The sequence below is a fragment of the Dermacentor andersoni genome, chromosome 5, assembly GCF_023375885.2.
Source record: "Dermacentor andersoni chromosome 5, qqDerAnde1_hic_scaffold, whole genome shotgun sequence".
Classification (NCBI taxonomy): Eukaryota; Metazoa; Arthropoda; class Arachnida; order Ixodida; family Ixodidae; genus Dermacentor; species Dermacentor andersoni.
Window position 1 is genome coordinate 98,759,374 of NC_092818.1, and position 27,384 is coordinate 98,786,757.

The 27,384-nt window shown below is 48.2% G+C and overlaps 1 protein-coding gene across 1 annotated transcript in view; it reads left to right on the forward strand.

Annotated features, from left to right (window-relative positions):
* LOC129385039 (uncharacterized) overlaps positions 1–27,384 on the forward strand; it is a 39,507-nt gene that overhangs the window by 2,893 nt on the left and 9,230 nt on the right. Inside the window, exons 2-3 of the mRNA XM_055070872.2 lie at positions 3,553–3,758; positions 6,060–6,212. Of these exons, the coding sequence (XP_054926847.2) occupies positions 3,557–3,758; positions 6,060–6,212 (355 nt within the window). The 5' untranslated portion in view covers positions 3,553–3,556. The remainder of the gene's footprint in view (positions 1–3,552; positions 3,759–6,059; positions 6,213–27,384) is intronic.

The window sequence follows — 27,384 nt, forward strand, 5'->3', positions numbered from 1 at the left end:
TCGCTAAATAAGAGAAAGCTTTACCTTGGGACCAGCTCCGATGCCGCCTATTCAAATACATGTCAAAGGCAAAAATGCCTTTATGAAACAACCCCTTGATCGATTTGAATGAAAGTTATATTCTGGTGAACGTAGGAAGCAGAATCTTATTTGTGACTTGAAATGTTTACAAAATATGGGTGAACATTGGTAAGTCTAAAAAAATTGCAGGCCCAATATTGCAGATTTGTAACTCTAAACCAAAAACAGATGTCGCATTTCTGTAGAACTCTTAAAATGTAAAACTGTTAAAATGTTACAAGGGTTTTGAAAATGTCCTGCTCACATATTGATGGTCTGTTTTACAGTGTTGCCTATAATATATCAATTTTGTCCATTGTATATGAATTATTAGGTGCAGTTTAAACAGCTACATTCCTTTTATTGCTTTATTATAGACTTGTAAACGGAATAAATTTATTTTCGGAAGTTTCGTGATTTTCAACAATTTTTATAAAAGCATCGACAGCCTAAATTAAAAGGCTCTTCCTACAGCCCCTTCATTGTTACTATTTTTTTTTTTCATGAAGCAAGCGTCATCGAATACGGTGTTGTCTCCGTTCCTATCTACTTGAATAGGAGCCTCCGAGCTAAAGCTTCCTGTTAAGAGCAAGGTTTAGCTCGGGGGCTTCTATCAAAATATATAAAAATAATGTTTGTTTGTTTTTTCTCGCTAACCACTGCACCGAGTTTTGTAAAGTATGCTGCATTTTAAAAAAAGTTCAGAAAAGCTTCTTGCATTTAAAATAAAAAGTTATAATCTTGTGCTTGTTGGAAGCGAAGCTGGGATTTAGCCAGTCAATTTAAAAAGAAAATGAGTCAAAAGACTTCAGGAAAGAAAACTGTCACGTTACAACTCTAATTCAACAGTGAAAAATGATATCACTATTCAGTAAACTGCACCTAATAACACATATATTGGGACACATCCACTCGTCGTATCTCAGATGTAAAATGTTGCTACATATCTGCTCAGCCTGATACTAGACTGTTTTATGCGGTACAAAATATTGCTGCTGTTGGCCTTTAAGGCAAGAAAACTGACGCATGCAATATACTGGGGCCTTATATGGTCATAGATGCAGTGTTGCTGTTTTAGAGGATTTTTATACTCGCTTGTTCATAGCCTGCTTCTCGGCAAACCTTGTATGTGGAATCCGCACTTCATTTTTCTCATGGCATTGTGAGCGGATTCAATAAGCACCTCTTGCCGATTTTAGCGGACTTCTTTATCTCGTTTTAGCGATATGGCAACACTAACTGGCATTCCCTGTACCGTTATATAGAGGTTACCAACTGTATACACTGCTCTCTCAGCTTTTCTCACATATTTACGTCGGAGAAAATTCGACACTCTTCTTTAAGCACTACACTAAGCGAGTGATCGCATACCAGTGCTTCCTGTACTTCCAGCGTCGGTATCATAATAATTGTTACTACTACGAAAATGACTATTTATTGTATTTCATCTTTCTTGTTCAAATTTATCATCGCTAATTTTAAGTATATTCCAAAGAGATTGAGCTAGATCACAGCTGACTTCATTTGTTTAAATGCAGTGTTTGCAAAAAAAAAAAAGGAATGGTAACAGTGCGCAGCGATGTAAAGGCCCACTTCATAGTTCGTTTCACAATCCCCCCGCATACCTGGGCTTAAATGACGCCGCTTTCATTTGTTCTTCAAGTGTATCCATAAGAAGTGATCATGTGGATTCGGAAACCTCTCCTCAATTCCATGAAGGCGTGAATTTTTTTTTAATCGCTTGAGGAGGAGTGTCTGGTGGCAGCCAATGATGAGAGGGAGAGTGGATGCATTGCATAAGTAGTATCGTGGTTTGCCACGGAAAAGTTTCTCGGGGCCATGTTATCTTGGCAACAAAATTTTCTAGGGCATCCAAATCCTTTCGTTCTTTTTTTACCTGCCTTGTGGAAATCTAATTCAGGTCTATGTAGAAAAGACAATTCTCACATTATAAATGTATGGCGGACTACCACTCGGCTACATCAACAAAAGAGACCTATAAACCGAAAATTAACACAATCTTGTGTAATAACGTTCACCAAACGACACCAATCCTAATTTCAGCATACAATAAATGGTTCCTAAATGTCGCCACCACGTAGAACAATACAAGCTCGAAAAAAATATGTAAAGAACTATGTAAGAAAACATTTCTTGTGGGCAAACTTTTTATCAACGCTGCTGCGTATGTTCAGCAGTAAAGCACGGTTTATTACTGGCCTCCTTGACGTCGTTAAAGAAGACAAGACATTTGTCAGCTGTGCAAACCTTTCACGTCGAATCTAGGGAAATTCTAAGTTCTGGAATGGTGTATCTGTAAAAGCCTGGAGCGTCTCGTACGGAGCCATTAAATGTGCTGGCAAAAGTGGGAGGCTTGGGTTCCCCATACGTAACCGCATACGTTCATTCCTGGCGTCGCTAACTTCCATTATGTGAAATTGCTTCAAAGAAGGCATGTTGTTTTAACACCGGAGAATACAGCGCTTCAAAGCATAAACGGTTCTACACACAAAAAGAACACGACAAGAACAATTCGAGCATGTCATTATTTTCTCTTTTGTGAACAAGCGACTCACAAAGGACGTATATTCGCGACGCCCCTCTTTCGTTTCGTCTTGCGGGATCTATCGCTCATCACTCAGGGGTTACCTTTTAAGCAAGCTGCTTGAGCTAAACTTCCTAAATTCTGTTTTGTAGTTCAGTGCTACGACACCATTCTTAGTCTCATTTCGTACAATGATGGCTTAGTAAACTTAGAATATCATAAGATTCCCCACAATAGGAACGTTAATGGGGAAAACACGGACACCGGCCTGATTGATAGAGAGTCTAGCCTGCTGCCCCAGGCTAGAGAAAAGGTTTTGGGGAAGGAGAGAGAGACAGGGTAGGAAGGTGATGGTAGTATGTCAAAAATGGTGACAGCTGCTGCACATCCTACCAATTCCGTGCAACGCGCGCATGGGCGCTTCACGACACATACACCTTGGTGGAGGGGAATCGACGCTACAGGAGCGTAGCCAGGAGGCCGTAGCACGCACGATTCGAGCAGCTGTTCCCGCCGCGTATCTGAGTGACACAGCAGTTGTTGCAGGGCGTCACCTATTTGCTACAGCATCGGCTTGAGGACCGAGTCTGGTAGGACGTTTCGAAGCACTGCCGTTATTCTCGTTGATACTTGGAGCTGCAAGCCCGCGGAGGTAAGCGCAGCCATGTATTTGTGTTCTGGCTTGCTTTGTACCGTAAACGCAGAGCTATACGGCCGCCACGTCACAGTAAAATGCAGCAGTTTTGGTCGCCTCTCACAGCGGCTCCTTACAAACGGGAATTGCGTTCGCTGAAAGCAGTTTACGCGACAGGCAGTTTCTTCGGAGAAGTTATCTCATGCTGAGCTTGTTGCCCGTTGCGCACGCCTCTCGTAGCATCAGTGTGCGGTTTGAAATCCACAGCGTTGCGTGGCTGCACCCGCACTCCAGCTACAAACTGCATCCGCAGGTAAATGCAAGGTAGCGTGCCAGCACCCCAAAATGAAGTCATTCTGCGGGGTCAAGTTGCAACCGGGGGCCATCTGCGAGGGCACCCGCGGTTACTGCGACGTCTTCCAGAAGTGCCGCCGCTCCGACGAGCAGGGGCCGCTGACGAGGCTGCAGCAGGCGCTATTCGGCATCCGGACCATCAATTCCGTCAGAGATTACATCACCGTGAGTGCACGCGCCCATGAACCTGGGTCTCTATACGAAAAAAAAATAATAAAAATAAACTGGCACGGTAGAATTGTCCGCAAAGGTAAACTGCAACCAATCCTACTGTTCGAAATATTGCTTGCGAAGGCGGCCTGCCAATGGCAAGAAGCACTTACGGAAGAGCGTGCAAATTCACAAAGCTTTTCGTTCGCGCGTGCTTTTTTTTTTTGCCATAGGCTTGTTAGCTTCGCTATAATATTACGTCCAGCATCAGGATTGGCAGGAATTTTTTCTTAAGAAGAATTGTAGCGTAAGAGCCGTTTGTGAATACGGGCCGAGGACGTTTATGAATTCGATCCTTCAACCTCGCCATTGCACGTAGGTGGTGCAGCGGTGGCTTAGAGGTAGAGCATCCGCCTCGCGTGAAAGAGGACCGTGGTTCGAATCCCGGTGCCGCGCAATTTTCCACCGGATTGAAAACAAATCCGCGTGTTGATAAAATTGCGTAAACAAGGCCTGGAGTGCGGCCTGATCCCGGTGACCAGAACCGGTAACGCACTCCCTCACTAGAGCTGGATTGGCCACCCTGGTGCAGTACTTGGCCATAACCTCCCATATGAATGCAACAATCAAACCCCGGCCCCTCAGTCCCCAGCAGCTGCGAAGCAACTGACCACGGCGGCGGTCAGACCTGTGACGCAGCAGAGGGTGCTAAGAATCCCTGGATCCGGACAGGCCGCCATTGTAATCTGAACCTGGCAACGTATAACGCTAGAACGTTATCTAGTGAGGCGAGTCTAGCAGTGCTATTGGAGAAATTGGAGGGCAGTAAATGGGATATAATAGGGCTCAGCGCAGTAGGGAGGACAAAAGAAGCATATACAGGCTAAAAAGCGGGCACGTGCTGTGCTACCGGGACTTAGCGGAGAGACGAGAACTGGAAGTCAGATTCCTTGAAGCGTAGCAGGGGGTGGCAGAAAGTTAGGTGGGCAGATGAGATTAAGAAGTTTGCAGGGACGACATGGCCACAATTAGTACATGACCGGGGTAGTTGGAGAAGTATGGGAGAGGCGTTTGCTCTGCAGTGGGCGTAACCAGGCTGATGATGATGATGGAGATTTATTTATTGATGTGAACTGATCACGTTTCAGATCGGCATCGTTGCTATACGAAACCTCACTGAATCGTTAAAGAACATGGGTCGGTTCGGCGAAGGCGTCTCGCCCTATGGAGTTCGTGTCCATGTACCGTCATTGTCGACAGTGAAATCGTGTGCTGATTTCAAACTACCTCGTGAAGAGTCGTGTGCGCCACAACGACTGCCCCGCAGACCATTGCTGCCAAGTGATGTAGCTTCGTTGTCATGGCGCAATTACCTGGAGCGTCACTTTTTCCGAGGAAAGGGTCCAAGCTACGATATCGGTGGCGGTGGCCTTTTCTTCGAACCTATAAATTTCATTTCATGGTCATGATGACATGATGAATTATTACGATTCTCCCAGAGAGCTGCTGCGAGAGGACCGTGATGCGCCGCTTTCATGCCATAAGGCCCTGCCGCAGCAACTCGACAATAAAAAAGATGCCGCCACGGTCGAAGCGAAACCTGTGTCGGAGCTCGTAATCGTCAAACACGCCGAACGGATGAGCACAGTCTCTAATGACGCACTAACTTTGCCGTGCCAGCGTAACCAAACATATCCACAGAACTCGAGAAGCAGCGGCAGCCATTACCAACTGCGCGCTGGCACGCTTGCATCAGGGTAGAGCCAGGCGAGAATTCTCGGCCGAAAAAAGTTTCGCCCACTGGAGAGTCGAGGCGGACGGTTTCGTTTTGTACCCATGCGAATGAACGACCCAGCAGCGTAAGGGTCGCCATTCTGGACATTGTAACAATGCGCCATATTGTAAAATCATGCGATGGCGACATTTTGAGCCAACCAGAAAGGCCGTAGCAATACTATCTGCCAATGAGAGCTGACAACACGACGATTTCGGCAGCATGGCGAAATGCGGCAATGTTCAGAATGTCATCCAATGTTGCGTTGAGATCCCGAGACGCGCTTGCCTTGGGCGGTGCTGGACGCCTTAGGGGCTCGGTGTACATTTTCATTATTCGGTAGATTAACTTACCGGCGGGGCAAAACGCTTCGTGTGTGTGGCTACAGGTGTTCTTCTTTTATATGTTTATCTCTTAGTTAGCAAAACCGGTATACCTCTCAACTAGTCACAAATAAATAAATAAAACAAATAAAAAGCCCTACTCAGCGTGTCAATGTGTGCTTCATTCTCCTCATTCGAATCCACGCTCCTTGTGTGCAGGCGCACCCGTTCCTGTCGCTCTTGTACCTCGTGATATTCGTAGCATTCATGGCGCTGTTCTTCCGCTGCTTCTCTGTCCACACGCCCAGCAACAACCCGCACAAGCCGAGCCGAAAGTTGAAGGAGACTCTGCGGAACCCAAAGAGCTTCTTCGTAAGTGAATCTTGGGTAACGTGACAGTATAGTTCGCGGCGAAAGCATCAAGGTCAGATGGTGAACGAGTAATTGACCCACGACCATAACGTGGTAGCTTACAGTAGAAGCAGCGTAACAAAGCAGGGACAGCTGTACGATGAGCCCGGCAGATAACGCCGGGGTTTTCATAAGGCTGCTGTTATGGTAATTCGTCGCCAAAAACATCTCACTATGAGACAAGGCAAGCTGATAGCAGCTGAGCGCAGCTCGTATCCTCACATTTTAGCTGATTGCTGATACATTGTAGGAAGACTTATGTCCCTCTGCCGTAGATTTTGCTGCTGACAACTGACCGCCAATAAAGCCCGCGCGTTTAGATTTTAGAGCAAGTCGTTGAAACTTTTGTCAAAAGGGATTTGTTCTTCTATACCGTGGTGCTTTTTTACGGCTGTTATTTCATTCTTTCCCACGACATTATCATTTTTCTTAGCAGAGTGTTATTGTTGTGTTTATGACGACTTCGGGTTGTATTTCGCTACCGTAACAAAAAAGGGGGTTTTGAGTGCCAAAATTACGATCTGATTATGAGGCACGCCGTAATGGGGGACTACGGAAGTTTGGGCCACATGGGGCTCTTTAACGTGCACATAAATCTAGCCACCGTAACAAAGACTCCGCGGCCATACATTCGGATCCTGTTCACGGGGAAAGTAACGTGTGCAGGACGCAGGTTTCTTCGGCATGACAATGTTACCCCCTCCGCGGCTCAATGGATACGGCATTCAGCGGCTGAGGGTGAGGTCTCGGGTTCAGCCACTGTTTGCATGCCGATAGGGTTGAATGCGAAAACACTCGAGAGAGCCTCGGGTGGTCAAAATTCATTCGAAGCCTTCAACTAAGGCGTCTCTCATAGCCCTTGCATTTCTTTCGTTCAACAAGTCCCATTAACCGCATTTCACTTTCAGTGTAAGGTGTAGGCCCGTTTTCTGGTGCTTCCTGGCATTCCGCTTTACGAAAGAACGTAGTCGGGCATTTTCACTTGAGTGGTCGAGTTGACAACAAATTTCTGCCCCCCCCCCCCCCCCCCACCCCTGCGGCGCTAGAAAGATTCCTCGTCACGTTAAACTGGATCATGATGACAAAAGCAGCCTTCTCCTTAAAAGCCCCGACACGTTTCTTGCGCTTTTCCTTGGCGTTTGCAGGTGAAACGGTGAAGCTGCACGGTGTGTGCCTCAAGGAAGCTGTGCCGCGTTCATGGACGACGGAGGCACACATCGCAGGTTGCATGAGGCATCCTGGAGCAGCCTGTGACGCGTCGCATCTTATCTCAGACATGACGCCCGCTATAATAATAACTGTTCTTCACAAAACATTTTAACGTCATGGGGCTCATGTTTGTAGCTTAAGCGTTCCTAAATGTCTGTACGTTACTCTCAAGATAGGCAAAAACGATTATTCGATAAAGCCATTTACTGTCTCGGTATGACTCACCTTGCAGCGCGGTTTTTCGGGTAGCCTCTAACGCAAGTCCGAAGTAACGTATTTCCGAAATACCGATTTATCGTGCTGTATTTTCCGGACTAGAAACGACAGAATATGTTCTTCCTTATTTATCTTTATTCTTCAGCAAACTGTCAATGCAGAGCTCGCTAAAGGGGCAGAGGGTAAAGGCTGAAAATGCCTGATGAAGGCTTCTGAACCTTTACACTTTTGCAGTGGCAATAGCATACAAACAAAGAAAAGCAAAACGATGTTTTCTCTGCACACACGCAAGAACATACAAAAGAAGCACGGAACATAACGTCATTTTACATTTTACGATATCAAAACCATATACCGTGTATGTACATATATGCAGTATTAACATAGTTATTTTTCGCATTTTATTCTATGAAATACATGTATGGTGTATAGAAAAAAAATAAACAAACGTTACATGCCCATGCATTTACTCATACTGACATGTTCATTTAGTATGCGCGTACTTAATAAACATACGCAAGTTACACGCATGCATATATTTATGCACTGTGCGAATCGATGTAGGCGAAGCTTTCTGTGGTGTTTGCTTTGAATCACGATAATCATCGGCGATGTCGACGGTGAATAATAGATTTCTTCAAAGTTTAGTCTGGTGAGAAACACTCTGGGAGAGATGTTTGCTTCGAGGAAAAAAATAGGTCATAAGCAAAGACACAAACCACACAAAAATATTTATCAGCATACTTTAGTTCGGAAGTGATAAATATTTAATGCGCTTTTGGGAGGTCTTTATACTGTTAATACCGGTAATGATGTTTATTTTTTTCTTTGACCTTGTTTAGAACATAAGGTTTAGTGCAGAAATTTTTGCGCACACATTTTGTATTCGTTTGATTCTCGTGGATGAACTGTGTCAAGTATTGACCCACACAAATTGTACTCCGCGTAAACGCTACAGCCTGACGCCAAGAATTGAAATTACTGACCCACGGTCGGAAAAATATACTTTCAAGGAACAAAACTCGCCGTGGAGACATCGGAGGCAGCAAATTTGCCCAGAAACTGGGTTGTATGATGTAATGTATCTATTTGCCATCAACAAACTTAAAATTATGACCATTGCTGGTGCCCCACAAAAGCACATTCTAGGTATCGACACCGGCGTCCCAGTGTAACACGAAAGCAACTAACAAAACTAAAAGATTTAAAAATTTGCGGATCCCACGCACTGTGGGAATTAATGTAAGCGAAGCTTTTTGTGCTGTTTGCTTTGACTGACAATAATTAGCGCCGATGTTGACGGTGAATATTTAATTTCTTCAGCATTTATTCTGCATAGTACACACAACACTCAAGGAGAGATTTTTCATGGAGACGTTGTTGTGCGCCATATTTGTTAACCTCTGAGACAGTTGAGCATTGTCATTGCCCCACATGGCATATCGCATTGTGGCAGAAGTATTACACTTCAATTGAATTATGGAGCTCTACGTATCAAAACCCCAATCGGTTTATGAAGCACACCGTAGTGGCCGACTGCGGATTAATTTTCACACCGTGGTGTAATTCTTTAACGTGTCCCTGAATCTAAGTGCACAAGCGTTTTTTTTTTTTATTTCGCCCCCGTTGCTGCCACGGTAAGGATCAAAGCCGCAACCTCAAGCAGCGCCATAGCCGCAAAGCTACCATGGCGGGTACAGCGGGTACAGATGTGTTGAGGTGTGACCGCTTCCGTAGTGTCCTCTAGACTATACGGTGGGCTTTAATGCGGCTCTGCTTCTGCAGGCCCTGCGTAAGTTGTCCGCTTGACAAATTTTCATGGTGCTTATTTTTTATAAATAGCAGAAACGTACCGTACCGTGCCTTGAACTTAAATGTACCATTTGCCCGCAGCCACCCATCGTGTCTGTAGTAGTAGTGTTTCCTTTCCGTCTCACGTCACCTTTTCCCCATACATCTCCCCTCCCCGGCCTCTCTTGTGGGAGCTGCGAGCGAAGAATGGCAAGGGTCACCCGTTTGATGATGATGATGATGATGATAAATCCTCAACAAATGGCACAAACCCACTATGGGGGATAGGCCACGAATAGGGTGGTGATATGATTGAATGAATAAAAGAATTTGGTTAATAAATAACTAACACAAAAAGTAAAATAAATATGTAATCCAAGATGAAAAATCACCCGTTTCATGACTGCATCAGTTCTATCCATTCTCTGTCTCCTCTTCCCCCTCCTCTCTACAATTCTATCTATCTTCCCTCTAGACTTGTGCGTTAGGAGAAAGGTAAGCGCTGCAATTTATGCGATGCTTTTGCGGGGGGTCGCGGATAATAACAGCTGTCAAAAGACTAATGTGGCTATGCCCAGGGTGCTCCCGAGGGCATTGTGCAAATTCGACGTGGTACAAAGGTCCAAACGAGTTTGAGCCTCATTTCCTCTCTCCCACGCTCCTGTCATGTAGCCACACGCTTAACCACCTCCCGACGCGGTGTGCCAGACAGCAGTAGCAGTGGCAAAGTCGAAAGAACCGGCAAAAAAGGTTCTCTCTATAACTCATGGTCAATAATTAGAACCTTGTTCTAATGGGTGGACAACTAACGAAATTAAACAGCAAAGAAATCGGAGAAAGAAAAAGACGTCAGACGTACAGGTATACAGGCACAACCTAATCTGGATTTCGGGTCACGTAGGCATAGGGGGGAACGAAAGGGCAGACAGCCTAGCTCGAGGCGAAGCGTTCCGAGCAGGGCGGTCGAATGCCCCGGAGACCCACCTACAGGCTTGCGAGGGGGGATACGCAGAGACCCTGAACTTGCATAGAGGAACTAGAATTAGATATCCGCCACCACACAAAGCCGTCACAAAGACGGAAGCGACCAGCTGGCGCAGACTACAAACTCCTTCCCCAACTTACACGTGCTCAATAAGATGTTTCCGACACAATACAGGGCCACCTGCCCTTGGTGCGGTGCCACACCTACACTCTACCACATCACCTGGGAGTGCGAACGCAACAAAGCATTCCACAAACATGAACACCCGAGTGCGGAGCAATGGGAGAGTCGGCTCACCAGCAGCGAGCTCACGGCCCAAAGGGCCCTAGTGCAGCACGCGAGCGATGCAGCACGACTCAGTGGAGCCTTGGAATAGGGGCCCACCCTTGCTGAAGAGAAGTCTCAAGTCGCCAGCGCCAAGAAGATGAAGACGACGGAGACCTCGTAACCACGACACTCTTGAAAGACTCAATAAAAGTTTTCACTCACTCACTCACTCATATTTAAACAAAACTGATATAAACAATACAAATAAATTTCATGAGCACCAGCGTATGTAGGTGCTCGAGACAAATTTTTCATTGAAATAGCTAATGTATGCATGGATCGGGTGAAGGGAAAAAGAACTTTAGTGAGAATGAAGAAAAGGAAAGCGTTATCCTGAAGCAACTACTTATGCCTATGCAGACGATGTTGCGTTTTTCGCATCTGAAAACGACGTCTACGCGCTATATCGACGGCTACAAACTTAAATTTGTACCCTGGAGAGATGGTTAGATGTTAATCAGTTTTTACTCAATGCTAGGAAATGTGCCATTCACGCTTTTCCGATACATGACCCAGTGCACATCTCATTGTCTTACCACCATCAAGCCATACCAATGGCACAGTCTATTAAATACCTTGGAGAGATTTATAACGCCTCTCTCAACTGGCTGCCACACATAAATCATGTGATGGAAAAGGTACCCATGCAACTGGCATTTTACGTAGGCTGAGCGCCATCTGTCCACATCTCTCATTTAATGTTGAGAAAATCTAGAACTTCGATCTGGCAACGCGTGTCGACAGGGTTCGCGACGTGGTTTTGTATTTGTGCGCAACTGCTGTTCTCCGGCATGGAGGTCGTCGTCTTCGGAAACCCGCGGTTAGGATGATTCTGGCTCTGGTTGAGCTGCTGCTTCTCACAGGCGCTCTCGTGTGTGACGGATTTCACGGCCGCTTTCGGTCTACGCAATCACAGACCTTGGCGTTTCGGCTGGCCGTAGAACAATAGCTGGAGTCCACGTTCTCTGAAGAATGTCGTATTTAGTTACATGTTGTGGCGTCAGCATGGACAAGTTTCTGGCATTGTGGTCGTAGTAAGCTTTCTGCTGACGGCGGATCGCCTGAAGGCGGTCCTGAACATCTTTGCTTGGTATTGCTTCCTGTTCCAGGTGCTTTGGTGGTACCGGCAGCAGGGTCCGCATCTGCCGTTCCACCAGCTCTGCACAGGAGACCTGAGAACATGATCCCTGGGGGTATTACAACACTCAAGCAAAGCAATTTCAATATCTGGTGTTCGGAGAAAGCACTTCTGTAGCAGCTTCTCTGCCTCCTCAACAGTTTTTTTTTTCTGTTGTACGGGTGGTACTGACTTGACGTGAAATGCACAATGTCTAGCTTGCTTCAAAAAATATTTGAACTCGCTGCTACAGAAGGGTGGTCCGTTGTCGCTGTACATGTTTTGTAGTAGCCCATGCACAGAAAACACTTGCATACACCCTGTATTGAGCGTATTAGCTGTGGCGGGGTGAAGCTCTCGGATTTCGAAGAAAAAAGGAATAAAAGTCCACCATAACGGCTAACTCCCGGCCAATGTAGTTAATCAGATCATCGCCTACGGGCTCCCATGGTAGGGTCGGAACTTAATGGCTCAGAAGGGCCACTGTCTGCTTTCGCAGCTGGTGCATTTCGCATATCTTGCACGACTCACAAAACTGCTTGATATCTGCGGACAAACTTGGCTATAACATTACACTGCTGGCCCTTGCCTTCATCTTATCTGCTCCGCTGCGTGAAGGAGATGCATTAGTTCTGCCCGTTTCGATTTCGGTACAATTGTTACTGCGGAAGACTAGCCTGTCTTTTGCGTGAACTGCTTCCCTGTAGGTTCACTACGGTTTTGCCGGCTCTTGGATCCCCTGCTTGTTGTCCGGCCACGCTATTTCTGCGTATTCACTGATAGTGACAAATGCGGGATCCCCGTTTGTAGCGGCGCGCAGTGTTTTTCAGGCGCTGCTTCGACGCTGAAACATATTCAAGGACATTCACTTGAAACTGCATTGGAAGACGAAACCGAATAATCTTACTGGGGGACCACGATAAATCGTCCGCTAAAAGTAGCTCTTTACCTGGTTTGTATCGCAATGTTATTGTGTAACGTTGCAAGCTGAGGTGCATGCGCTGCAAACGGAGTGGACATTGATATGGATGGATAAAAACAACTTTATTTTAAATCCAGCAGAGTTTCACGATCCGGGCTCATGTCTCCCATGAGGGGACTTCAAGACCTTGCCTCATCGCCGCCTCTCGGGCCTGCTGGACTGCCCACTCTTGCGTCTTGAGGTTGGAACTGCGCAGAGCGGCGGCCCACTTCGACGCAAGAACCTCCGGAACTACTGTGATTGTAGCTGATATAACATGACACTCCCACAACATGTGTGAGAGTGTCGCTCTAGTTTCCTTACATAACTTGCAAAGAGCACTCGTGTATTGCGCGGGGAAAATGTGCCGCATCGCACTGGACTGGGGAAGGTTTGTGTCTGTAGTTGTCGCCAAACAACTGCCTGGCGACGTTTCAGTTTGGGGTGAGGTGGGGGCAATAACCACCTGCCTAGCTGGTAGTGCTTGGTGATGTCATTCTATCTGACCAAGCGTTCTCGCCTGTTTTGAACCAGGAGTTCCGAACTCGAAGAGGCGGCCTCCGATTCTGCGCGGCGGGTCAGCTCTCGCGCAGAGCGGTGTGCTACCCCGTTGAAGTTAGGGGGCCCTCGTCAGTGGGGGTGGCGACTGGCGCTGGGAACCACATGATCGCGGTGCTATCGAAGTGCTGTCGACCAGCTTTCTTTAGGACCTTGAGAGTTTCGGAGGAAATGCGCCCCCGCGCGTAGTTGCGAATTGCGGATTGTGATACCGATATTCAGTAATCCTCTCATCAAAGGCCGATTATCTCTTTCGACGATCACGTCTGCCTGGCCGCAAATGTAATCATGGAACTTTGTGCATCATTGAACTATTGCAAGCGTTTCTTGTTCTATCTGCTCATAGCATCGCTGTGCTTCTGTGAGAGACCTGGACGACAAGGCGACTGGATGGTCATGTTGCATCAAAACAGCCCCTACGCCCAGCTAGTTGGCATCAACCGGAAGCGTTACTGCCTGCTTTGGGTTGAAGTAGGAAGGAACTGGTGCTGTTATTAGTGCCTCTCGCAGTGCTGCAAAACTGGCTTGTTTTGCAGTCCAAACCCATGCGTTATCAGTTCGCAGTAGTTCCCTAAGCGGTTCGATCAAGACAGACACGTTGGGAATGAAAAGCTGTATAAAGTTCATTGTGCCGAGAAAAATTTGCAATTGCTTAATAGTCCTAGGCTCGAGTATTTCCAGGATGTCCTGCTCCCGCTATAGGTCGATGCGCAGACCTTGTGACGTGCGGATGTGTCCCACGTAACCAACCTTTGTCAGTAGGAAGGTACACTTTCTTTTCGTTAAGTCGCAGATTTTGCTAATGGCAGCGCGTCAGCAAGAGTGTCAGGTTGTAGTCAGTCTGGTTAACCTCCCTGCCTTTCCTTCTTTCCTTCTCTCTCTCTCTCTTGTAGTCATGTTCAACCTTTGTCTTGCCTCAAACCCGTATATCATCAATTACAACCGCGATACGAAACAGGCTGTCTAACAAGCGGTGCATTCAAGCCTGAAAAATGTATGGGAGCCGACGATATTCCAAAGGGCATTCGGAGGACGCGATATCGCCCGTATGGCGTATTCATAGTACAGATCTTAGAACTTTCTTCTGTTAGTTTAATTTGCCGAAATATCTATGCAGCATCCAGCGTGGAAAAAAGAATCTTGCCCCGGACAGCCGAGGAACTACGTCTTCTAAAGGCAAACACGCACTTTGTCTTTTTTCACCGCAGTTATCATGTGGCTCAACTATTCGGTGGGTTCATTTACCTTTGTGATGACACCCTGCTGTTCCATGCGCTGCAGTTCCGTCAGTACTCCGTCTTGCAGCGCCTCGGGAACTCTCCGAGCCGACACGACAGTTCCCACGCTGCCATATTTCAGTTTCAATGAGTATTCCACACCTTTCAATTGTCCGAGTCCACTGAAAATATCTGCTAAAGGTCCGATGTCTGGGCGGAGGAAGCCCTGCAGAGAGCGGCAACGACCGTCCACGAGTATGCCACGACCTGTGGCCTGAGCTGCGCTCCACAGAAATCGGAGCTGCTCATGGTACAGCCCGGAAGACCAAAGAAAGAGCCACCGCCGAACATAATCATCACCATCGACGGCACAGAGATCAAACCAACGCAGCAGATCCGGATACTGGGCCTGCTGTTGCGCAGCGACGGCAAGGCGCACGCAGCCGTCAACAAAATCAAGACCACATCAGAGCAAGTCCTGAGCATGATCCGGAGAGTCACCAACCGGAACAGAGGAATCAAAGAAGAAGACGCACTGCGCCTGGTGCAGGCATTCGTCGTGTCACGCGTAACGTACTCTGCCCCGTACCTCCAGCTTGCGAAGGTGAACCGCGAGACGCTGAACACGTCGATAAGAACAGCAGTCAAACTCGCCATGGGCATCCCAGTCTACTCGTCAACGCAGAAGCTGCTGGAAATGGGTGCCCACCACACGGTGGAAGAGCTGGTGGAAGCACACCTATCCCACCAGAGAGTAAGGCTGAGCCGGACAGAGCACGGTCGGGCCGTCCTACGCAAGATAGGATGGCAAATTGAACAGCAACCGACAACGGAGCCGCTCCCCACAACGTGGAGAGACATTATTAAGACCAAGCCCCTCCCCCGGAACATGCAGCCGGGGAGGAACAACGAGAGACGCTCTGCGCGGGCCAAGGCACTGGCTCGGCAGCTGGAAGAGGACCCCGAGGTCCTCTACGCGGACGCCTCGCTTCCCAAGCACGGGACCAGAGCAACGGCGGTCGTCACCACCATCGATAAACTGGTCACAGGCGCGTCGATACGGACGACGAATACAGACGAAGCAGAAGAAGTGGCCGTGGCCCTCGCACTCGCACAACCGGGAGTGAGGACCGTGGTCACAGACTCCCAGACAGCCTACGCAAGCTACCGCAAGGAGAACATCTCTCCCGCGGCACTAGCGATCCTCACCAAATGCAAATCACCGGGACGGGCCGTTGAGCTCGTGTGGGTCCCGGCTCACTCGCAAATGGAAGGCAACACACTCGCCGACCACTATGCCCGAGAACTGTCAATCCGGGCCGAGGACGAGCCAGAGCTACCGCACCCCGTGACAAGCTACAAAGAAATCGCGCAAATGTACAGAAGCGGCAGATGTAGGCTTCCCCGTCCGCATCCGCAACTCAGCCGAATGCAGCAAACAATCGTGCGACGCACGCTGGCGGGGTCACTAGCGCATCCCGTGCTCTTGCACAAGATGTTTCCAACAGAGCATGACACTTCATGCCCTTTTTGCAGACGGTCAAAAGGCACTCTAGCACACATCCTTGCAGAGTGCACTAAGCTCAAGAACCCCCCACCATCCCTACCCCCCCCCCTCCCCAGCCCCAACCCCCCCGAGCGATGGGAGACCTTGTTGTCCAACCCCGACCTACCGACCCAGCTCGCGCTGGCGGCTAGGGGCCAGGAACTGCTGGACACATATGGGACCTGAGAAGATGGTTCCACCCCATCTGGTGCCAGCACGCACCAACCGTCACTAAGGGCTCACTACAAAAGTTGTTTCTCTCTCTCTCTCTGCTAAAGGTTGTGCTGGGGGGGTATGGTTCCCCACTGGCAACTGTCTGTATGCGGTATATGAATCCCGGTCGTTCAGCGACTGTCCCGCTGTGCGTGACTGGAACGTCTTGTTCAACGACGAAAAATTGATCTTCGCATTTTGTTGTTGTTGTTGTTGTTGTTGTTGTTGTTGTTGTTGTTGTTGTTGTTGTTGTTGTTGTTGTTGTTGTTGTTGTTGTTGTTGTTGTTGTTGTTGTTGTTGTTGTTGTTGTTGTTGTTGTTGTTGTTGTTGTTGTTGTTGTTGTTGTTGTTGTTGTTGTTGTTGTTGTTGTTAGCGCGGAGCAGAAGCCCGATTTTCGCTTTTGCCATTGCCCTATGACGAAAGAACTCTGTGAGACTCGCGCAGCAAGCTTGCTTCGGTTTATCCGGTAGCTTTGCCGGCTCATGTTTCGAGATAACGCAACAGTTTGTTCGCGTGTTAACGGTTGACCTTCGATGTAAACTGTTGCTATCCATCTATCCACTTCAAGCGACTTGATCGTTAGTCCAGCAAGAAAAAAAAATGCCTCTAAAGGATATATCTCTGCCCGTGCCTCCCGCAGCTCTTTTCCTTGTCCGATGGCGTTTTCTGTGGCGCACCAGTAATTTGCAAACCAGGGCAAAATGGTTTGGTTCCCCGCACTTCCTGCAGTTTTATCCCCTCGCTGGGCAGTTTCCGACGCTGTTGACGCACTGTTGACGAATCTGGTAGCCGCACTTACTGCGGAGCTTCCTTTCAGCTGCAACTGAGTTCCCTTTCGTATTGTGTGTGCTCCCCCGTCTGCTGCGCTTATCTTATCTCTTGGAAGTACTGCTTTCCTTGCTCTTCGATCAATACGGCAGATTTCCACCGTTTTTGCAGGGAAGCTGTCTATGGCTAGGATCTGGAAAAAAAATTGTTCGAAATGCTGACAAAAACAAGACGCGGTGGCCGCTCTGAACGTTATCGTCTTCCGTCTATGTATAAAGTGCATTACCATTTCCGCGTGATGTTATTAGTCGCGGCGGTCACTCTGAATGTTATAATCTTATCAGCCATGTAGGACGCATGACCTTCATGGCCATATATAAAGCGTGGGATGGCGGCGTTCCTTCGTTCCCATTGGAGGGTCTAAAAGTATAATAAAACGCAAAGTAACGCCCACCAATCGTCGACTTTAACGTCGACCTAGCGCACCCCGACGGCCAATGGATTGTATACTTCCTGTTGGAACGGTTTGGAATTGAATGCTACGCAGACGTCAGTGTGCCGACCACACGTCACTGGTCGTGTATAGATTTAACCTTTGGCAATGTTACGTTTCGCCTACAACGCGCGGTAATGCCGGCGCGGATGCAACGGACGCCGGGGCTTTGTTCAAAACGGCGGACATTTTGGCCTGTTCGACGCCGCCGCAACGCCTACCCGCCAAGCGTGTCCAGGCGTGTTTCAGTGCCACGTGTCTTCGTGTGTGCGTGTGTGTGTGTGTGCCCTCGCTTGTCAAAGCGCGGCAGCCGGGGAGCGGAGTTCCCCGAATGAGGAGCCTGGACGTCTCTCGGCTCAACTGTTCACGCCGTCGTGTGGGTGAAGGTTGGCGATGCGTCACTACACTCGGTTCAGCAGGTCTCTCGGCCCGACAGTTCGCGCCGTCGTGGGCTCCTGCTGCGCCGTCCCGTGACCTTCATCCCGTGACCTTCCCTCCTTCCCTTTTGGACCGCGACGCCGAGAGTATAAGAGCAGCTGCCCCCGGACGCCAGGGGAGAGGCTCCGATTTGTACTGTTGAGTTACGTGCTCTCCCGTCTCTCCAATTCGGTCGACCTGACCGGCCGCTCTTTTGCTATGTTAGAATAAACAAGTTGTTCTGTTACCAGTCTTCTCATGCTTTGCCGGGACCTTCGGATGCTTCCAGTGCCCCAGGCCGCCAGGCCAACGCTACCCTTGGGGCTTGCGACCCATTGGCAATAACGGGCGTCAGCACCGAGACCCCAACAACTCGGGCCAGCGGTGCGATTACAACATCTGGTTGCCAGCGGTGAGATCGCGACAACGGAGGCCAGCAGCGAAGAGATGCGGTTGACTGTATGCTGAGCAGCTCAACGACCATCCGGGAGCAGTGCAACGAGCCCTGTGTGATGACTGGTTGCCTGCAGCGGAACGACTGCGCTGAAGTCTTGGCTGCGAGGTTTGGTGAGTGCGGGACTTTCTTCTTCTGAGTTTTGCCAGGCTTTTGTTAGTGTTAGAAACAGAGCTGGTAATTGTGGTTGTCGTTGCTACCGGGTTAGTTTGCGGCAAGACAATAGTAGGCAGTAGAGAAAGCAGCATTCAGAGCAGCCATGGATTTGAAGTCGTTGCGCAAACCGAAATTGCTGGAGCTTGCGAGAGAGTTGGGTCTGGATGTCTCAGACAAACTCAGAAAACCAGAACTGCTAAGGGCTATTCTTGAGTTAGAAGCTGAGGATGACGAGCTGTCGGAATGCCTTGAGACCATCGAGGAGAGGGAGACGGCAAAAAGACAGGAGCGTGAACTTAAAGAACAGAAAGAGAAAGATGAGTGTGAACGAAAAGAACAGAAAGAGAAAGATGAGCGTGAACGAAAAGAACAGAAAGAGAAAGATGAGCGTGAACGAATAGAACAGAAAGAAAAAGAAGAGCGTGAATACGCTTTGGAAATGAAGCGCCTCGAGTTAGAGATGGAACGCGCTCGTAATGGAAGTCAGGCACACGGTGCAGGAGAACGAGTATTGTTCAAAATGACTGACCTGATGCGGCCGTTTAAGCTTGGAGAGGACATTGGTTTGTTCCTGGTTAACTTTGAGCGAACGTGCGAGAAGCAGGGGTTCTCTCGGGAAACGTGGCCACAGCGCTTGCTCACTTTGTTACCCGGCGAGGCGGCCGACGTAGTCGCTCGCTTGGAGAGAGAGGAGGCACAGGATTTCGACAAAGTGAAATCGAGTCTGCTAAAAAAGTACCGGCTGTCAGCGGAGGCGTTCCGTCGGAAGTTTCGGGAAAATGAGAAAGGCAAAAGTGAGTCATATACAGAGTTTGCGTACAGGCTTATGTCAAACATGCAGGAGTGGCTCAAAGAAGAGAAAGCGTTTGGTGACCACGAGAAAGTTCTGCAGTGTTTCGGGCTAGAACAGTTTTATAGTCGGTTACCTGAGAACGTGCGGTACTGGGTCTTGGATAGGCCAGACGTTAGTACGGTGGCTAGAGCCGCTGAGTTAGCCGAGGAGTTTGTGACGCGTCGGGCTCGCGGAGCTAAGGACGGTCAAAAGGGTGAATTTGGCTCCAAGTTTGAGAGGCCAAAGTTCACGCCCATGAGAGCAAAGGGGGACACACGTAGTTCGGATGCGAGTGAAAGCAGTCCGACCGAACGTAAGGAGACGGCGGCAACCGAAGCCGAACGCAGAAAGCGGTTCGAGACGAGGCAAGCGCGCGTTTGTTATACGTGCCAGAAGCCGGGTCACTTTTCGGCGCAGTGTCCGACCGAACGTAAGGAGACGGCGGCAGCCGAAGCCGAACGCAGAAAGCGGTTCGAGGCGAGGCAAGCGCGCCTGTGTTATACGTGCCAGAACCCGGGTCACTTTTCGGCGCAGTGCCCAGAAACAAAACCAAAAGTCGTGTTTTTTTCATTAGGCAGCACTGACGAGAACATCAAGCTTCTCGAGCCTTACATGCGAGACCTCCTCGTGAACGGGAAAGAGTGCCGAGTGCTTCGCGATACCGCAGCTACGATGGATGTAGTTCATCCCTCTTACGTAGAACCCGATATGTTCACGGGCGAGTGCGCATGGATCAAGCAAGCAGTGGAAGCTCATAGCGTGTGTCTGCCGGTAGCAAAAGTGCTTATTGAAGGACCTTTCGGAGCACTTGAGACGGAGGCCGCAGTGTCATCTATGCTGCCCCCCCAGTACCCGTACCTATTTTCGAACAGGTCCGATCACCTCCTGCGCGAGAAGGGGCTTTTGTTTGGTGAGGCTAGCGTTCAGGCCTTAACCAGATCGAAGGTTCGGGAGCTCGCTGCAAAGGCGGTAGTTGCGGGGCCGACGTTGTTGAACGATGAGAAAGGGTCAGAGGCGCAGCAAGCTAGTATTCAGAGCACGCCCGAACGGGATAAAATTGAGCCTGTAGCGTTAAAGGCACCAGATACTGGAGAGGAAATTCCCGATGCGGGAAAGTTAGAAGAGCTTCCGGTCGAGCTTCCGGGACTAGGCTCAGTGACGAACAGGAAAGACACCGATCAAGTCATTAGTGACTTAGTAAGTAAAGCATCGCTGTCGCCTGAGCAGAAAATCGAACTACACCAGCTCTTACAAGAGTTTCAAGGTCTGTTCTCTGAGAGGCCTGGTAGGACTTCTGTCCTTACTCATGACATAGAACTTACCTCCCCAGAGCCAGTACGATCCAAGGCGTACCGGGTGTCACCCCGCCAGAGCGATATTATGGAGGCTGAGGTAAAGAAAATGCTACAGCTCGGTGTTATTGAAGCGGGTGAGAGTGATTATACCTCCCCTTTGATTTTAGTTGAGGTACCGGGCAAGGAACCTCGTCCTTGCGTCGACTACCGCAGGCTTAATTCCATCACTAAGGATCAAATTTATCCGATCCCTAACATCGAGGAGCGCCTTGAGAGAGTGAGCAGCGCTCAGTTTATTTCCACCCTAGATCTTGTCAGGGGTTATTGGCAGGTTCCACTTACAGAAGAGGCTAGTAGGTATGCGGCGTTCATTTCACCAATGGGGACATTCCGTCCTAAAGTTTTGAGTTTTGGTTTGAAGAACGCGCCATACTGCTTTTCAAGCCTCATGGATAAAGTGTTGCGGGGACAGCAAGAATTCGCTTTACCGTATCTAGACGACGTAGCGATATTCTCCGCATCCTGGCCTGAGCATATGGCGCACTTGCGGGCAGTGCTAACCCGCCTGCGCGATGCGGGCTTGACAGTCAAGGCTCCCAGGTGCCAGTTAGCACAGGCCGAGGTTGTCTACCTCGGACACGTGATTGGTCGGGGTCGTCGCCGCCCCTCTGAAATAAAGGTGGCCGCTGTGCGAGACTTCCCGCAACCGCGTACGAAGACCGATATTCGGTCGTTCTTAGGTGTCGCCGGCTACTATCAGAGGTACATCCCCAGGTACTCTGATATCGCGGCTCCCTTGACGGATGCTCTAAGAAAGACAGAGCCGCAAACAGTCGTCTGGGATGAGACGAAGGAAAGAGCTTTTAGCGCCCTAAAGAGCGCCCTAACAAGCCAACCTGTGCTACGATCGCCCGACTACACAAAAGGGTTCGTTGTTCAGTGTGATGCTAGTGAGCGAGGCATGGGCGTTGTACTGTGCCAACGGGAAAATGGAGAAGTAGAACACCCCGTCCTGTATGCTAGTCGTAAGCTGACCAGTCGTGAGCAGGCGTATAGCGCCACCGAGAAAGAGTGTGCGTGTATCGTGTGGGCCGTTCAGAAATTGTCATGTTACCTAGCTGGCTCGAGGTTTATCATTGAAACGGATCACTGCCCTCTCCAATGGCTGCAGACCATCTCTCCCAAAAATGGCCGCCTCCTGCGCTGGAGCCTCGCTTTGCAACAATATTCCTTTGAGGTGCGTTACAAAAAGGGGAGTCTCAACGGTAACGCCGATGGCTTAAGTCGAAGCCCCTAACGTGGGAATCAGCCTCAAAATTGCTTGTTACTGATGTTTTTCTTCCTGAGGCAGGATTTTTAACCTATTGCTTTTGTGTAGTGTTTCAAAGTGATGATGTGCTTTCTAGTGCAATTTTCCGATTTGTGGACGCGTTCTGAGTGCTGCTAAACTACTGTAAGGAACTAGGCAGCAGTATAAAAGGGGAAAGAGCCTGGCAGGGCTTAGTGAGGGTTGTGCCGTGCTTGCTGACTGAGCGGTTGACTTTTGGCGTGGTTCTAACGCTTGCCGGAAACGAGAACAAAAATGTCAACTCTCCCGAAGTCACTTTGCAGTGTCCTGTGTGCACCTGAACGTGAGAACGAGGCCTTCTCTGTGCGCTGCGCTCAAGAAACGCCCAAGGACGCCCAACTTCGGTTATGAGCATCATCGAGCGACATCCCTCCGGACAGCGGATGCAGTCCCCTGACCATCGGGATCTCCTTCCCCCGGCGGGGCGGTCTGTTACGTTTCGCCTACAACGCGCGGTAATGCCGGCGCGGATGCAACGGACGCCGGGGCTTTGTTCAAAACGGCGGACATTTTGGCCTGTTCGACGCCGCCGCAACGCCTACCCGCCAAGCGTGTCCAGGCGTGTTTCAGTGCCACGTGTCTTCGTGTGTGCGTGTGTGTGTGTGTGCCCTCGCTTGTCAAAGCGCGGCAGCCGGGGAGCGGAGTTCCCCGAATGAGGAGCCTGGACGTCTCTCGGCTCAACTGTTCACGCCGTCGTGTGGGTGAAGGTTGGCGATGCGTCACTACACTCGGTTCAGCAGGTCTCTCGGCCCGACAGTTCGCGCCGTCGTGGGCTCCTGCTGCGCCGTCCCGTGACCTTCATCCCGTGACCTTCCCTCCTTCCCTTTTGGACCGCGACGCCGAGAGTATAAGAGCAGCTGCCCCCGGACGCCAGGGGAGAGGCTCCGATTTGTACTGTTGAGTTACGTGCTCTCCCGTCTCTCCAATTCGGTCGACCTGACCGGCCGCTCTTTTGCTATGTTAGAATAAACAAGTTGTTCTGTTACCAGTCTTCTCATGCTTTGCCGGGACCTTCGGATGCTTCCAGTGCCCCAGGCCGCCAGGCCAACGCTACCCTTGGGGCTTGCGACCCATTGGCAATAACGGGCGTCAGCACCGAGACCCCAACAACTCGGGCCAGCGGTGCGATTACAACAGCAAGAACTTACCTAGCATAGCAGTACAACTGACCGCGGTGTACCACAGCGACCACAAAGCTATGGTCACTGTGGTAACGAATGAGAAAAAATAAAGGCGATAAAAGCTATGAAGTTACGTGTATGTGTCTTTATTTTATCAATATAGTAATAACCACATATATCGTTCTAGTTGTACAGTCATCCCAATACAGCTTCTCTTGTTGTCCTTCTTCACAGAGTGGAAAGGCACTAAATGTTTTGGTAAGAAGGGCTTTCCGCCAAAAGTTTCTGCTGCAACCTCAAGTCTCTAACACGAAGAACGAAACGGCTGCGTAGTATGCGTTCTTCAAGAAGTCCGAATTCGCAGTTCTTGGTTAAACTTTTCAGCTCAATCAGCCAACTATTGAACGGTTAACCTTCTTTCTGATCCCTAGAACCGAAGCCGAATTCATAGAGAGTCAAGTTGTTTGCTAGTCTGTAGTAGTCTTCAATTTTTTTGGTCAAAACTTGAACATTTGTTTTTCCTCTTGCGCATCAAACTTCAAAGTGCTGTATGCTTTCCTGCCTTCTTCGCCCTATGCTCACCAGAAATGTTGCTGCCTGCACATCGCATGGCGGTGCAGGTCTGATCTGGTCTCCTCACCATTATGCTCATTCTGCGGCAAATCGGAGACAATAGACCATTTCTTGTTGTGTTGTAGGCGTTTTCCTGCAATAAGAAACATATTAATGGAAACCCCGCTTCGCAATATTGGCCTAGATATATCTGTCTTTGATTCTGTCTTTCGGAGCCTCTATTATTGGGTTCAGTCACAGAAATGTTTACTTGGCAATCCAAAATTACGTCATTGAATCAAGTCGATTACCGTGGTTCTTCTTCTAGATATTTATTTACGTATGATTAGTTTTCGGTCTTATTTTACCTCATGGTTTTCTTCTGATTGCTTGTTTTTTTTTTAACTCTCACAAAAATTTTACTTCCTAAGTTCCCACATTCATATTGTTAGTTCCCTTGTTTTTATCGACCTAATTTAACCACGCAATTCATGGGCAATTCTCCACTGTGGTTATGAGCCACTACCACTCAGGTCAACAGCAAAAGCAACAAGGAGACGATATAAGTGCATAATGAACATGAAAAATAGACGAAAAGATACGTAATACAGAGCTATAATCAGCATATATTCATGAAATCATATGAATCACCATGTACACCGACCTTGTCTTTTCTAGCGTAGACACTTGGTTGTCCTTTTTTCTTTTCACGTAAAGTAGCATAACTGTCACTGATAATTACAGAGCATAAATTTGAGCTTCTTTATATATACTAAACGAGAAAAAAGCGGGTTAACCGAGGGGCCTGATATTTATTAGTCATTGTAAGAAGCCAACAAACACAGACACCGAGGACAAGATTGGGCAAATTACTTGTGCTTAGCAAATGAAATAAAGAAACGATAAATTAATGGAAATGAAAGTGGATGAAAAAATAACTTGCCGCAGGTGGGGAACGATCCCACAAACTTCGCATTTCGCGTGCGATGCTCTACCAATTGAGCTACCGCGGCACCGTTTCCTCATCCACTTCCTTGGGTATTACATACTAAAGTCTCACCATAAAGTTGGCTTCACCTTTGTCTCACCTGTACACACAATGATTATATAATTTCTTGCTTTCTTCTTTCCCTTTCCCGCCATCCTCGTCCTAGGACTTCTCTCTGCCCGATTTCCTTCCCTACACAGAGTAACATGTAGGCACCTTCACTTGTCCATCGTCTAAGTTTCCTTTCTTACCATAAATCTCATCCAACTAGCCCAACTTGCAGTCTTAATATGCCTACATATATGCTGGCCGAATTTTTGCGCTTAAATTAAGAGCCTTCTCTCTGACTCTCTTGATTAATGGTTTCCCTACATAATCACATAAGGCCTGGCTTACTCTGTGACGTATGCAATTCCTTGAAGAACACATATGTGGCGGTGGTGACGAACCTGCCGTCGATTACGTAGTTTCTTAATTAACGTTTACCGCGTAATTTACGTGCGCTTCAAGTCGTTCTTGAAGTATGGATGCTCTCACAGCTTCATTTAGCGCTCCTTAAGATACTTTTGCACCACTCTTAGACATTATAACGGTGTCGAATATGCTTGATAACCTAAAAATACAAAGCCTACTAAACAGAAACAACAAAAGAAGGTTGGCATTAATTTCTAAGGAGCAGTCTGTTTCGCTTTGCAATTCATATGGGTAATTGTACTCGCAATATTTTTAAACAAAATGCAATTAAGTTTGTCATGCCTTGATATGCTCCTTTAAGCTGCACTGACGATGGTAAGGCGGTTATTGGCTTGGTTCTGCCTTGAATCTTTTTTTACACGATGTTTTCAATTTCACAAATGTTCTTATTTTTACGGGGTTCCATATCCATCAAATTCCTTTTGTATTCATTTTTGCACATCTAGACATTTTTCTTTGAAGTTATCTTGTAATTTCTCGTTGCGTGCGTGCCATGATTAAAGGATTCCACATCAACATTCAACAGAAGGCCTCGAGGCTCGAACGAAAGCCACGCGCCCGTTCTCGAGGTAGAAGAAGAAGCAGAACTGAAGCAAGCGGTTCGAAATGAACGCCGGTCTCGCGTCTGCCACTGGCGGCAGAGGATGCGGTCGAGGGTTCCAAAGGGGAATCAATTTCTCGGGTAAGCGCTGTATTATTCGTTTTTTCAGCCAGCAAGGTGTAAGATACGTATAGATAAGCACGTCCGCAACAATGGCCCTTCATGCTACTCTTAGGCAGAGCGATGATCGAAGCGTAATCTGGTGCTATGAAATGGGCGCAACATACCAGTGAAAAGTAGATAGAAAGAAAATGGTCTCGTCGTCATGGCAACCGGCACAGAGTCCCCTCGCTTATCACTCACAGGATGGGCGCGAACGTTTTTTCCCTTGTCACTCATGCTAGCATCAAAACGTGCTAGCGTGACGCTGGCATGGTGTGACGGCTCCGCGAATGGCAAAATGACACGGTGCTAATGGTTATTTGCCAGATACGTTTGAATACGAGCAGCAAACAGCGCTAAACAACAGGACAAGGAGAGGGACACAGACAACAGCGCTGACTAACAACCAAGTGTATTTATTCTTTCAGTTGGCTGAAAGAATAAAGACACTTGGTTGTTAGTCAGCGCTGTTGTCTGTGTCCCTATCTTTGTCCTGTTGTTTAGCGCTGTTTACTGCTCGTAATCATTTCATTTCATTTCAGTTTTATTTTCCAGAAGAAATTGGCATTTCTGGTAGGGATACATGGGCAAAAAGCTGTTTTTTGACAGCTTGACTGGAACATGAACCAACCTTGACATGAACCAACCAGCCCAAACGCGCTCTCTTCTACGTTTGAATAGCGTGCCAAATTTTGCCTCTCTTCTTAAAATGGGCTTCTTTTGGCGTCTTTGCACGAGATCGAGCGCTGACGACGAATATTTGACAAAGAAACAAGATCATGTCATTTTATACATTGCGCACACGCAAGAAAGAAGGAAGGGGGTGCAGAAAACAATGTCATAACAGCAGGAATTTCCAATGGAAAAGCATTACCGCCTCTAACGTGAGAGACCTATGATCGGATAGTCTTATTGTGCGTCCTTTTCGAAATATGGGACATTGTTAGGCCTTCATGAAAGGCGCGCTCTCCACCCCTAACTTGCAACAACATCGTGCCAGCAAGTAACGTTAAAGAAAAACTACACTTTATACCAAGCCGAAAGTGAGACCTGAACGCTGCGGCAATCCTATTACATTAGATTGCTTTACTCTACTAGCCTCGTGTCTCATGTGTGCCCCACCTGCGCTATGAAGAGAATCGGTTTGACACGAGCTGTGGATGATATTGCTACGAAAGAATTATTCCTATTGAAGAGCAAGCTTACCAAGCTGTTGAAGGCGACAACCTAGCTTTGCGCGGTCTGTTAGACTTTCAATTTCCTCTTTCTTTGCGTAATGAAATAAGAGAGGCGAAAAAATTGTTGCGCCATACCAGTCTGGGTGCTTCGCGTAATGTGAGCCGGAAGGTGTAATATGCAAAAAAACATGTGTGCCAGATAACTCCTTATAAA